General features: G+C 34.9%; 1 protein-coding gene across 2 annotated transcripts in view; it reads left to right on the top strand.

Annotated features, from left to right (window-relative positions):
• CEP85L (centrosomal protein 85 like) overlaps positions 1-14,262 on the top strand; it is a 195,312-nt gene that overhangs the window by 137,345 nt on the left and 43,705 nt on the right. For both annotated transcript variants that reach the window (XM_053592057.1, XM_053592058.1), the window contains 2 exons: positions 433-550; positions 8,242-8,421. In XM_053592057.1, the coding sequence (XP_053448032.1) occupies positions 433-550; positions 8,242-8,421 (298 nt within the window). The remainder of the gene's footprint in view (positions 1-432; positions 551-8,241; positions 8,422-14,262) is intronic.

Raw genomic sequence — 14,262 nt, 5'->3', positions numbered from 1 at the left:
TTCACCCCTGACAATGAGATTCTCAAAAGCTTCAATTGATATGAATGAAATTTTTATGAATGAAAATAAATATTTTTATGAATGAAAATAATTATTTTTAAGGTAATGGCATTCTAGACTAAGGATATAACATTTATTAAGTTAGATAACAAGAAGAAAGAAAGCAAAGCATGACTTTGTTAGAATCTAAAAGAAGTATTCTACAAAATATTATCTTATGTAGAATGCTGGTAGTATTCTACAATAAATAAACTTTTACTCTAATTCCACACATGGTACTGTGGTTTATAATGATTTCTTGTGATTTTTAAAATTGATAATACTTTTAAACTCTTTCATAAGATTATTAGAATACTAAAAAGGTTCTGATTATAAAACTACATTTTAGAAAAATATCTTTTTTATAATGTGACCTCAATTTATGTCTTCTAGGCAGAAGCAACAAATTACCCACCTACATGAGAGGATACGGGATAATGAATTACGGGCACAACATGCCATGTTAGGACACTATGTAAATTGTGATGATTCTTACGTGGCTAGTTTGCAGGTAAGACTGCAGAAGATTTTGTAGTTGCTTTAGTGTAAATCTTGTGTTACTAATGTACTTACCTCGTGATATTAGGGTATTTTAAGTTAATTTTTTAAATTTAACCTGGTTCATATTTTTTTTTTTTTGTAGAGACAGAGTCTCACTTTATGGCCCTCGGTAGAGTGCCGTGGCCTCACACAGCTCACAGCAACCTCCAACTCATGGGCTTAAGCGATTCTCTTGCCTCAGCCTCCCAAGTAGCTGGGACTACAGGTGCCCGCCACAACGCCCAGCTATTTTTTGGTTACAGTTTGGCTGGGGCCGGGTTTGAACCCATCACCCTCGGTATATGGGGCCAGTGCCTTACCAACTGAGCCATAGGCACCACCCAACCTGGTTCATATTGATGTGTGATAGAAGATACTGTGTTCCATCTGTCCATTTCACACCTACTCTACACATAGCAATTACTGTGATCACTTTCTAGTGTAATCTTCTGGAGCTGAGGTATATCATTAGCAGATATAAATGTATTTTATCCCTCTACAATTACAAAAAGTATTAGAATATATATGTTATCTGGAACCTTGCCTTTTCCTTTGTATTACATAAAATTATCTAAAATACAGTGATTACTTCCATGACATTGCGTAGTTTTTAACAGCTCTTTTCTTTGCTTTGTTTTTTTTTTTTAACAGCTACATGATTTTCCATTTTGTGAAGTTAGCACAGTTTATTCAATTCATCCCCTAAGCATCAAAATTTAGGTTGTTTCCAGTTTGAGGTCATGATAAATGATACCGTGAAACATTGCCTTTTATAAATATTATTTTGCTCATGTGTAAATATTTTTGCAAGCTAAATTCTCAGAAGTGAAATTTCTAGGTATTGTATGAGTTTGTGGTTTTTATTGCTCTTGTGAAGTGGCCAGCCAGTCTTGCTAACAATATGTTATCAAATTTGGGGGTTTGTGCCTTTATAGTAGGTTTACATAAAAAGCAAGGGAGAGTTAGCTCCATATGGTTTTAACATATATTTCTCTTAAGAGTGATGTTGAACTGCTTTTAAAAGAAACTGCTTTTCTTTTTCTGTGAATTTTCTTTTCTTCTTATACTTTGCTCATTTTTTATGTTAGGTTTTAGGTTTTTGCTCATTGTTTTAAGAGCACTTTATATGTAAAATAAATTAGTTTTTTAACTGTAACTTGATTTGAATATACTTTTTTCAAATTTATCGTAATATTTTCTATTCATTTTGCTATTCCTTTTTCCTCTGTGTAATTTTTTCTGCAGTGAATCTCTCTAATTCTAATGAGCATTTTATAAATGAGTCTTACCTTTACAAATGAGTCCATTTAACAAAGTGATAATTAGATATCAACTGTGCTAAATTCTGATGCCATAAAAGTAAAAAATAGTTCCTGCCTTCATCAATCTCAAAACTAACAGGTGGAGAGACTATTTAGGAAAACAAGTTACCTATTATCTTTATTTTGTTCTAAATTTTTATTTGTGTTCACTATGGGTATGATAGTGTCTAGGCCCTAGGAAAAGAAGTGTTAATGAGGTTAGTTTGCCTATAAGGAGATTACAGTCTAAGGAGGACACAGAGTTTGTGAGGCTTTATAACATTTATATGACTGGAAGAGCTACTTTCCCTAAGTATTACTCTTCTAAGAGTTTTTCTTAAAATTGTTCATTTGTTTTTCTATGTAAACTTTATAATTGGCTTATTTCCAAAAGACAAAATCTATTAGCATTTTTATTGGCATTAGAAGTGAGGCCTGGGGCAGCGCCTGGGGCTCAAAGGAGTAGGGTGCCAGCCCCGTATGCCAAAGGTGGCGGGTTCAAACCCAGCCCCGGCCAAAAACTGCAAAATAAAAAGAAGTGAGGCCTAATACCTTCACGGTGGTATATACTTACATTTATAAATTTTTTTTGGTCTTCTTCATTAAGATCTTTATTCCTAGATTTTAAAAAATATTATTTTAAGTGAATGTTTCCCCTTTTTTATATCTTCAAACATGTTTATAAATAGTAAAGGCATTGGTATATTAAAGTCTTAAAATATTGAAGACCAAATAACTGTCAGATTTACCTGAGACAGAGGCATGTAACAGAGATTCCAACTTGCCTTTCTTACTTTAGTTACCAATGTATCAAAATATGTTATAATGTGGTCTCACGACTTCTGTTATGTGATGGCATGATTAATAGTGTACAGTTACTTAAAACTGTGTTTTCTATGCTATATAAATAGTATAATTTTCTTTGATAACTTTGTTTTAGTAGAAACATTAATTTTCTCTTTACATTTTTGTCATTCTGAATAAAGTTTTACTTTTGTTATACAATTATTACTGTATTACTGAAAGCATGTAAAAATAGATTATCTGGATGATGAAGTATAAGTTTTTTGACACAGCATAGGCCAGTAGAGGGCTCTCCAAGTTAGTCTGAAAGGGCAGATAAAAAGATCTAGATCTGAAAGGATATGGGAAAAGCATTAAAAATATTAGAAGAGTTCTGAATTATGTGACCAATTATCATTGAGAAGTTCTGATTTTGATAAGAGAAATTCATAAAAGGAAATATAAGGAAAATCCTAATACTTCATGAGTATGATAGATATATTAATATAAAATAAACATTTACCAGCAGATAGATAGAGAGCTGATGCAATGTCAGGTTAGAAAAAAACAACAGATACAGTTGTAAAATATTTATTTAGCAAAGGACTTTTTACCTTGATTCTATGGACAACTTTATTTTTTATGCCCAGCATTTTGTATATGCATACTTTCCTGGTCAATAACTTGTTCATTCCTATTCCATAACACAGAAAATTGTGCTTTTAATATTCTGTATATTTTAGAGTAAATAAAGTCAATTAGTAAAATAAAAATAATATTTTATGAATTTATATATGGAAAGCATATTCTTGAGAAGGAACTTTCATTTGCCTTTTAAAAACTTGCACTGACCTGGTAGTTTAGGTGACCTTAGAGGTAGACATCACTCGGTCTCATGGGTAGATTATAAGAACCATGACTTTATCCTAAAATCTAAAACTTTCTAAATAGTTTTAGTGGTACAATTGGTAGGACCAAAGAGTAGTTTGTTTACATTATAACAAAATGTTCATCTATAGTTAATAGGTCTTCATAGAAAAAAACAAAACATGAAGGACTTGTTTTCATTTTGTAAAGTGAAGAAAGAGGTCTTCTCTTACTATGTACATGCGTACGTTGGAAAGACCAACCAAGTTATGTTGGGTAAATTGATAAGCTTCATTGATGCATCATTTGTTTTCTGTACATTCTATCCTTTTCCCTACATTTATATCATTTTTTCTACTTTTTCTTTCAGCTCATTTTTTTCTACCACCAAGTCCTTGGTTCTGATGAACATTTAATAACTGAGTCTCACCTTTACAAATGAGCCTGCTCAACAAAACATTAGACATCTAGTGTGTTAAATACTGGGGCCACAAAAATGAAGAACAGTTTCTGCCTATCATGGATCTTAAAGTTTACAGAGGGAGACTATATCAATTTTCTTAAAAATTCCTTAAAAATACCCGTTTTTCTAAAAATCAATTTATCTTCACTATGGATTAGATCTAGTAATGTAAATATGAATAAAGTTAGTTTTGCCCTCAAGAAATATGTAGTCTAAGGGGGAACACAGATAAACAACAGATATTTACAGAATATTAGAGGTGCCCAAGCTGTTGTGTTATGAAGTGTTTTGGAAATCCTTACTACAAACACATAAATTAGTCTTCCAAAGGTAAGATTAGGTTTCTTGTAAGAAGGGATATCTAATTTGAGAACCTGATGAGCTAAATGAGTTTAGTCAGGTGAAGAGGTATGAGTAGCATCTGAGACATAGGGTTTAACTTATGAAGGAGCCCAAAGGAATGAGGGAAAATAATGCATTTGGAAAACTACAAATTATTCTGTATGGATAAAGCATAATATGGGAGTAGGGTAGTCATGAAAGATGTAGGTGAAGAAGTAAAAAGGGGCCACGAGAGGTAAGGGGTCCATCTGTTCCAAGTTTGCTGAGGGTTGCCTTAGGTTGTGCCTGCTGTACAAACTAATTATTATAAAATAATTATTAATAGCACCTTCTGTCACTTTCCAAAGTATCCTAGTTTGATTACTCCAATAGTATGATAGAGATTGGATTTAAGATAAGTGGTATTGGAGACAGGAAAATAGTCAGGAAGCTATCTGGTCCAAAATAAACATCTTTATTTAAACCTTTAATTTTAAAACTGTGGTCAGGATGAGCGGGAGAGAGGCTGTTAAACATCTGTTCAACTAAGGGCCATATTTAGTGACTTATTTAATGTGACAAGTTGAATGATTGCCTAGTTTCATTCAGCTATCGATGGGACAATTGATTGGCTTATAGTGTCAATGACTGCACTAGAAAGTGCATTAGGAATAGATATAGAGGGGAAAAATAATGAATTAAGCTTATACATTGTAAATTTGAGGTTGAGGTGAAGAATGATGCAGCTCTGGGTGCCTGGGATAAGAAATTTAGGTGTTCAGTGTGTGGATGTTGAAGCTTCGGTGTTCTAGAGGGGGTTAGTGTAATCAGAGGAAAATGGGATCCAGGACTGAAGACAGGGAGCAGCAGTATTCTATAAGGTGGCAGAAGGCACAGCTTGTGAAGGAGCATGGAGGAGTGGTAATAGAAATGAAGGGAAGAAAGGGATTAGGTGTACTGAACTCAGAAAGCAGACAAAGGTTGAAAATATGTTATTAAATGTAGACATTGAAACATTATGGCCTTAGACTTTTTGTATATGCTAAATTTCACATAGAGCTTCAGCTGCAGCTTGTCTTTCTACAAAACATATTTCTGTGGTGTAAATTTGCTTACATACACTGATCGATGGAAGAATGAGGTCAGTATAGTTCTCCAGTCTCGCTGGTTCATATGTACTTTACTTTTGCTTTTTTTTTCCTGTAAGAGCAAAGGATGTTAGAAGAAGAATGTGAGTAGAATTAGAACCTTTGGCCAGCAAGGAAGAAATCTTAGCATCACCTGCCGCATTGGCAGCAGTAGCCCTGTCAAGCTTCATTATAAGAAAATTGTAACAGAACACCTCCGCGTGGGCACCCTTCCTTGAGAGGTTTACTCCCTACTTTAGGGAGTTCACTGCACAGCAGGTTACCTTGCTTCCTGCCTACTTGTGTGGCATCTTATGGAGTTCTACCTCTTTTCGTTTCAATACTCATCAGAGCCGCTCTAATTAAAATGATACCAGTGTTATGCCTGTGTATGTCTGTGGTTTGTAAATATCAACAGCTGTGACTGCCTGCCCAGGGTGTCTGTGTTATCTTCCCCTTTTTTCATTAGTACTCGAGTTTGTAGTTGCACCAGTTTGAATGGACTATCCCTAATCCTCCCTATTACTTTCAGTGCATGATTTTCCAGTGGTTTTCCAGAAATGTGTATGTTGCGTTATAGTTGAAACACCTGTGTTAACTTTTTAAAATTAATATACATTTTTAAAGTAGTTTTAATTCATAGTAAAATTGAGTGGAAAGTGTAGAGATTTCTCACACCCCCCACATGCCCATATACCCACATCCTTCCCCTCTGTCAACATCCCGTATCTCAAGAGTACATTTCTTACAATCAGTGAACTTATATTGATACGTAATTATCCCTGAAAGCCCATTGTATATATTAGAGTTGATTCCTGGTATTGTACATTCTGTGGGCTTTGACAAGTTTATGACATGTATCCACCATGTAGTATCATGTTCCAGTATAGTATGCAGAGTAGTTTTACTGGTGGTGGTGTTATATCTAAAAAGTCATCACCATAGCTAAGGTCATCTAGGTTGTATTCTGTTATTTTTTAGGAGTTTTATAGTTAAGTGTTTTACGTTTAGGTCTGTGATCCATTTTGAATTAATTTTTGTAAAGGATGTAAGGTTTATGTGTAGATTCACTGCCCTGATACTCTCTGCATAAGCAAAGATGAATACTTCCTGCATATACTCTTTTATATTTATTGAATGTTCTTTTTAGACTGTCTTTATTTCTTCCTTTCTTCATTCTTGTTAGAATCCTCCTATTTTTCAAAATTTATCTCAAAAGCCATCACTTCAATTCTCTTGAATGTCTTAATTTATTCCACCCTTCTAATACTTTATATTTAAGCTGGCTTTTATTTGGCTACCGTATTATATTGTTTCCTATGCTTTACTTGTCTAGGGGATTCTCTGTGGCCTCTGATTAAATTTGAGTTCATATAGGGCAGTGCCTGAGTCTGCATCTTTGAAACACCTTGCTTGTGATAAAGGCTATTTATGTAATTATAGAATTGCATGCTCACCTTCTGGAAAAGTATCAGTTCTTTAAGATTTAGTTTAAGTTCACTTCTGTAACACTGTCCTAAAGCTACTACACATACAACTAGCTCAGCACTTAGTTTTACTATTCTTTTCTTTCTTTTGTTCTTTTTTTTTTTTTTGTCTTTCTTCATGTGACACTTCCCAGATCTAAGGTGGGATTTTGTTTTATTAAATGAGAATCTCCAGCACTTAGCACAATGCCTAACATATGTATGTAGTAAATAATCTGTTGGAAAAAAAAATGGAAAAACAGTATCTTTTCTTTTTCCCCCTGCAGTACTTTATTGATATCATATATAGCATTATCATGTTCTGTATTTGTTTGAAGAAATTTTTATATTTCCTGTACTCCCCTCTAGATTTTAATCCTGCAAGGGGAAGGGGAAGAAGGAGAGCTTCCTCTTCAAAAAAAATTTTCTTCAAAACCTTGCTCATAGAAGCAATAATACGTTTATTCATTGAACCATTATTTTTTGAGCATCTATTTTGTGGGAGACATTTCTCTTGGCAATAGGAATACAAAATACTTTAAGATGCAAAAAAAAATCCCTGATTTTATGAACCTTAGGAAGCATTCTATTAATGCTTATTGAATTTAATATTAGCTGGAAATGTTACCTGTGAAGGAATTTATTTTGGTAGAACTTACACTGCTGATAATGAATGTATGTAATGTACTGTTTACATTTCTAGGTATACTTTTAAGCCTTAATAGCGGCCTCTCTTAAGCTTCTGCTGTGTGCTAGGAACCTTAAAGTTATACTATATTCTTTAAAATGCCCTGCAAAGTAGGCTTTATTATTTATGATTTATTTATTTATTTAAGATTAATATGTGGGTACATAGAATTAGGTTATATAATTTTCTTTTGTAAGATTAAAGTCTGAGTTATAATTATGTCTTTCATCCAGAAAGCATGCAGTACACCCATGCAGTGTACCTGTGGGGTGGGAATTTACCCAACCCTTTCCCTTCCCTCCTACTTAGATTCGTGGAGTTCTCTAATGTGATCATATAGTTGCCAATTTAGTAGTACTTAGTACTCAGTGTACTTGTCATGCTTAATTTTCCATTCTTATGATACTTCAGTTAGAAAAATGTTTCTAGTAGTTCTATTTTATTGATGAGAAAAACAAAGCTTAGCCATGGTAAATAATTAGCTTTAATCATGGTACTTAATTAGGAAGCAGAAGAGCTGGGCTTTTGTGCTAAAACTGATACGTACTTTTTGTACATGTACTGTGTCACATTTCTAGTTTCTTTCCATTTGTTTAAGTTTAGTAACCTTTTAAAGTTGCACCTTCTTTATGTCCTTTTCCAATAGCCACAATATGAGAACACCCCACTCCAGTCTCCATTTTCAGAGGAATCAGCATCTCATTCTCAGCAAGAAGAACTTGAGCAAAAGCTTGCATCTACTGAGAAAGAAGTTTTACAGCTCAATGAGTTTCTCAAACAAAAAATAAGCCAATTTACTGAAGAGAAGAAGAAATTGGAGGAAAAGGTGAGTGTTTTTATTAATAATAAAGTTGCATTAAGTCAACAATATTTCTTCAGCATATTATTTGTCTGTGGTTTACACTGTGCCAGGAGTCATACCAAGTTAATATTACACGCACATAGAAGTAGTTAAGCTTTTAGGGACTTTTTTTTTTTTTTTTTTTTTTTTGCTGGGGCTGGGTTTGAACCCACCACCTCTGGTATGTGGAGCCAGCACCCTACTCCTTGAGCCACAGGACCTGCCCACTTTTAGGGACTTTTAAGAAATACTACACTATCTGCAAAAATCCAAAATTTCCTTGGGGGACAAAAATACTCCTATGTATTATATCTTCCTAACTAATAGTGAGTTACAAAGTCATTTGCCTATACCAATAACTGTTCTCCATTCTTTTTCTCATGTTGTACATAAAGGTTAATAAATGAAATGAAGCTGGTCTATCTTTCATGATGATGTGACTTCAGGTTATTAATCTGAAGCCCCTGATTCAGAATAAGTAGCACACACCATATACATAACACACATATACATACGTGCCCATGTATATGTAAAAATTGATCTTTATGCCCCTTTATTAAAAGTATTTTGACACACTTCATCTCACTCCATTATAGTATCATTAAAGATCAAGTAAAACTTGTACTAGCTCCAATTTATTGAAGAGGCACAGATCTGTGAGATGCTACTTAGTGGCAGAACTAGTTTTAGACTTCTTTATTGATGTTCATATACCCAGCTTATTCTGTAAAGTGAGCCTTCGATTCAGGTGGTCTTGGAGCAGGTGACTATGATTTCTTCAGGCAGATTTGGCACTATTAATAGACAACATGACATCCTTGTGTGTGTACATATATGCACATGAGTTGAAATTTTTATCTTCTAAAAACTGGCAAGAATTTTACATGATTTCAGCATGCTGTGTCTTTTAACTTAGTTAATTTGACAGTTTGTAAGTACTTTCCTATTTCTTTTCTTTATTTTGGGGGCTTCATACAATAGCACAGTCTCAGGGAACAAGGAATTACATACTCGTTGGTCATATACATGTGGGAGGAATAAAAGATTGTGATGAAAATTATGATCCAGGGAATAAAAATTTCAAAATACACTTTTATGTTTTGTCTAGATTTTTTTTCATCTTTTATTACTCTTGGTCTTCAGTTAGTAAAATCAATTTATGTACCTACTATTTATTTGACATTCATACTCAAAGATCTCATAGGTACCTCAAACTTCATGTTCAAAACACAATTCTTAGTTTGTCTTCCGAATGCCCTACTTTTCTCAAACAAAATTGTCTTCATTGTTCATTTCTATTATATGCATTTATTCATACCAGAAACTTAAATCAAGCCTACCTCTTAAATACACACACACACACACACACACATACGGAACCTGTCCAATATCACATATTTGGTTCAAGTCATCATTACTTAGCACACCTTTTGTAATAACCTCTTCAATAAAAAAAAAAGGGGATTCATTGAGGGTACAATAAGCCAGGTTACACTGATTGCAATTGTTAGGTAAAGTCCCTCTTGCAATCATGTCTTGCCCCCATAAAGTCTGACACACACCAAGGCCCCACCCACCTCCTTCCTTCCCTCTTTCTGTTTCCCCCCCCATAACCATAATTGTCATTAATTGTCCTCATATCAAAATTGAGTACATAGGATTCATGCTTCTCCATTCTTGTGATGCTTTACTAAGAATAATGTCTTCCATATCCATCCAGGTTAATACGAAGGATGTAAAGTCTCCATTTTTTTTTAATGGCTGAATAGTATTCCATGGTATACATATACCACAGCTTGTTAATCCATTCCTGGGTTGGTGGGCATTTAGGCTGTTTCCACATTTTGGCGATTGTAAATTGAGCTGCAATAAACAGTCTAGTACAAGTGTCCTTATGATAAAAGGATTTCTTTCCTTCTGGGTAGATGCCCAGTAATGGGATTGCAGGATCAAATGGGAGGTCTAGCTTGAGTGCTTTGAAGTTTCTCCATACTTCCTTCCAGAAAGGTTGTAGGAGTTTGCAGTCCCACCAGCAGTGTAAAAGTGTTCCCTTCTCTCCACATCCACGCCAGCATCTGCAGTTTTGAGATTTTGTGATGTGGGCCATTCTCACTGGGGTTAGATGATACCTCAGGGTTGTTTTGATTTGCATTTCTCTAATATATAGAGATGATGAACATTTTTTCATGTGTTTGTTAGCCATTCGTCTGTCGTCTTTAGAGAAAGTTCTATTCATTTCTCTTGCCCATTGATACAAGGGATTGTTGGCTTTTTTCATGTGGACTAATTTGAGTTCTTTATAGATCCTAGTAATCAAGCTTTTGTATGATTGAAAATATGCAAATATCCTTTCCCATTGTGTAGGTTGTCTCTTTGCTTTGGTTATTGTCTCCTTAGCTGTACAGAAGCTTTTCAGTTTAATGAAGTCCCATTTGTTTATTTTTGTTGCTGTTGCAATTGCCATGGCAGCCTTCTTCATGAAGTCTTTCCCCAGGCCAATATCTTCCAGTGTTTTTCCTATGCTCTCTTGGAGGATTTTTATTGTTTCATGCCTTAAATTTAAGTCCTTTATCCATCTTGAATCAATTTTTGTGAGTGGGGAAAGGTGTGAGTCCAGTTTCAGTCTTTTACATGTAGACATCCAGTTCTCCCAATACCATTTATTGAATAGGGAGTCTTTCCCCCAAGGTATGTTCTTGTTCGGTTTATCAAAGATTAGGTGGTTATAAAATGTTAGTTTCATTTCTTGGTTTTCAATTTGATTCCAAGTGTCTATGTCTCTGTTTTTGTGCCAGTACCATGCTGTCTTGAGCACTATGGCTTTGCAGTACAGACTAAATCTGGTATGCTGATGCCCCCAGCTTTATTTTCGTGACAGAGAACTGCCTTAGCTATACGGGGTTTTTTCCGGTTCCATACAAACACGGAATCATTTTTTCCAAATCTTGAAAGTACAATGTTGGTATTTTGATAGGAATGGCATTGAATAGGTAGATTGCTTTGGGAAGTATAGACATTTTAACAATGTTGATTCTTCCCATCCATGAGCATGGTATGTTCTTCCATTTGTTAATATCCTCTGCTATTTCCTTTCTGAGGATTTCATAGTTTTCTTTATAGAGGTCCTTCACCTCCTTTGTTCGGTATATTCCTAGGTATTTCATTTTCTTTGAAACTATGGTGAAGGGAGTTGTGTCCTTAATTAGCTTCTCATCTTGACTGTTATTGGTGTACACAAAGGCTACTGACTTGTGGACATTGATTTTATATCCTGAAACATTACTGTATTTTTTGATGACTTCTAGGAGTCTTGTGGTTGAGTCTTTGGGGTTCTCTAAGTATAAGATCATGTCATCAGCAAAGAGGGAGAGTTTGCCCTCCTCTGCTCCCATTTGGATTCCCTTTATTTCCTTGTCTTGCCTGATTGTTTGGCTAGAACTTCCAGCACTACGTTGAATAGTAAAGGTGACAGAGGACAACCTTGTCTGGTTCCAGTTCTAAGAGGAAAAGCTTTCAGTTTTACTCCATTCAGTAAAATATTGGCTGTGGGTTTGTCATAGATAGCTTCAATCAGTTTTAGAAATGTGCCACCTATGCCTATACTCTTCAGTGTTCTAATTAGAAAAGGATGCTGGATTTTATCAAATGCTTTTTCTGCATCTATTGAGAGGATCATGTGATCTTTATTTTTGCCTCTGTTAATATGGTGGATAACGTTTATAGACTTGCGTATGTTAAACCGGCCTTGCATCCCTGGGATGAAGCCTACCTGATCATGATGAATGACTTTTTTGATGATAAGCTGTAATCTATTGGCTAGGATTTTGTTGAGAATTTTTGCGTCTATATTCATGAGTGAGATTGGTCTGAAATTCTCCTTTTTGTTTGGGTCTTTTCCTGGTTTTGGTATCAGGGTGATGTTTGCTTCATAGAATGTGTTGGGGAAGAGTCCTTCTTCCTCAATTTTTTGGAATAATTTCTGCAGTACAGGAATAAGCTCTTCCTTGAAGGTTTGATAGAATTCTGGAGTGAAGCCATCTGGACCAGGGCATTTTTTGGTTGGAAGCTTTTTTATTGTTTCTTTGATCTCAGTGCTTGAAATTGGTCTGTTTAGGAGCTCTATTTCTTCCTGGCTGAGTCTAGGGAGAGGGTGTGATTCCAAATATTGATCCATTTCTTTCACATTGTCAAATTTCTGGGCATAGAGTTTCTGGTAGTATTCAGAGATGATCTCTTGTATCTCTGTGGGATCAGTTGTTATTTCCCCTTTATATTTTCTGATTGAGGTTACTAGAGATTTTACTTTTCTATTCCTCGTTAGTCTGGCCAATGGTTTATCTATTTTATTTATTTTTTCAAAAAACCAACTCCTTGTTTCATTAATTTTCTGAACGATTCTTTTGTTTTCAATTTCATTGATCTCTGATTTGATTTTGGATATTTCTTTTCTTCTACTGAGTTTAGGCTTAGATTGTTCTTCTTTTTCCAATTCCATAAGATCTCTTGTGAGATTGTTGATGTGCTCTCTTTCTGTTTTTCGAATGTAGGCATCTAAAGCGATGAATTTTCCTCTCCAAACTGCTTTTGCAGTATCCCACAGGTTTTGGTAGCTTGTGTCTTCATTGTTGTTATGCTCAAGGAAGTTAATGATTTCCTCTTTTATTTCTTCCTGCACCCATCTGTTATTCAACAGAAGATTGTTTAATTTCCATGCCTTTGGGTGGGGTCGAGCATTTTTGTTAGAGTTGAGTTCCACCTTTAGTGCCTTATGGTCTGAGAAGATACAAGGTAAAATTTCAATTCTTTTGATTCTGTTGATATTTGTTTTGTGTCCCAGGATATGATCCATTTTTGAGAATGTTCCATGGGGTGATGAGAAGAATGTATATTCTTTATCTTTGGGATGGAGTGTTTTATATGCGTCTATCAAGCACAGTTGTTCTAGGGTCTCATTTAAATCTCTTATATCCTTGTTTAATTTCTGTTTAGAGGATCTGTCCAGCTCTGTAAGAGGAGTGTTAAGGTCCACTGTTATGATGGTATCGTCAGATATCATATTGGTCAGACTGAGTAAGGTCTGTTTCAAGAATCTGGGAGCATTTAAATTGGGTGCATAGATATTTAGAATTGAAATGTCTTCTTGTTGTATTTTTCCCTTGACCAATATAAAGTGACCATCTTTGTCTTTTTTGCCTTTAGTTGCTTTAAATCCACATGTATGTGAAAATAAGATTGCAACTCCTCTTTTCTTCTGAATTCCATTTGCCTGAAAAATTGTCTTCCAACCCTTGACTCGATGTTTAATTTGTCTTTTGAAGCCAGGTGTGTTTCTTGCAGATAGCAAATGGATGGCTTGTGTTTTTTAATCCAGTCAACCAATCTATGTCTCTTCAGTGGGGAATTCAAGCCATTAACATTTATTGAGATAATTGATAAGTGTGGTAGTATTCTATTCGTCTTATTTTGTGAAAGTCCATTGCTTAGTTTTATCTTTTGCAACCGTGTGGAGGTTAGGTTCTGTCCTTTAATTTCTGAGTTCTTACTTTGCTGCTGATCCATTGTGGTGGTCAGTGTGCAGAACAGGTTGAAGTATTTCCTGTAGAGCTGGTCTTGTGTGGCCAATTTCCTCAATGTTTGTATATCCGTAAATGATTTGATTTCTCCGTCAATTTTGAAGCTTAGCTTAGCAGGGTACAGAATTCTGGGCTGGAAATTGTTCTGTTTAAGTAGATTAAAGGTAGATGACCATTGTCTTCTTGCTTGGAAAGTTTCATTAGAGAAGTCTGCAGTCAATCTGATGGATTTGCCCCTGTAGGTCAACTTGGC

The sequence above is a fragment of the Nycticebus coucang genome, chromosome 5, assembly GCF_027406575.1.
Source record: "Nycticebus coucang isolate mNycCou1 chromosome 5, mNycCou1.pri, whole genome shotgun sequence".
Classification (NCBI taxonomy): domain Eukaryota; kingdom Metazoa; phylum Chordata; class Mammalia; order Primates; family Lorisidae; genus Nycticebus; species Nycticebus coucang.
The sequence above is the reverse complement of the archived record's forward strand: the minus strand, read 5'-3'. Positions and strand labels throughout refer to the sequence as shown.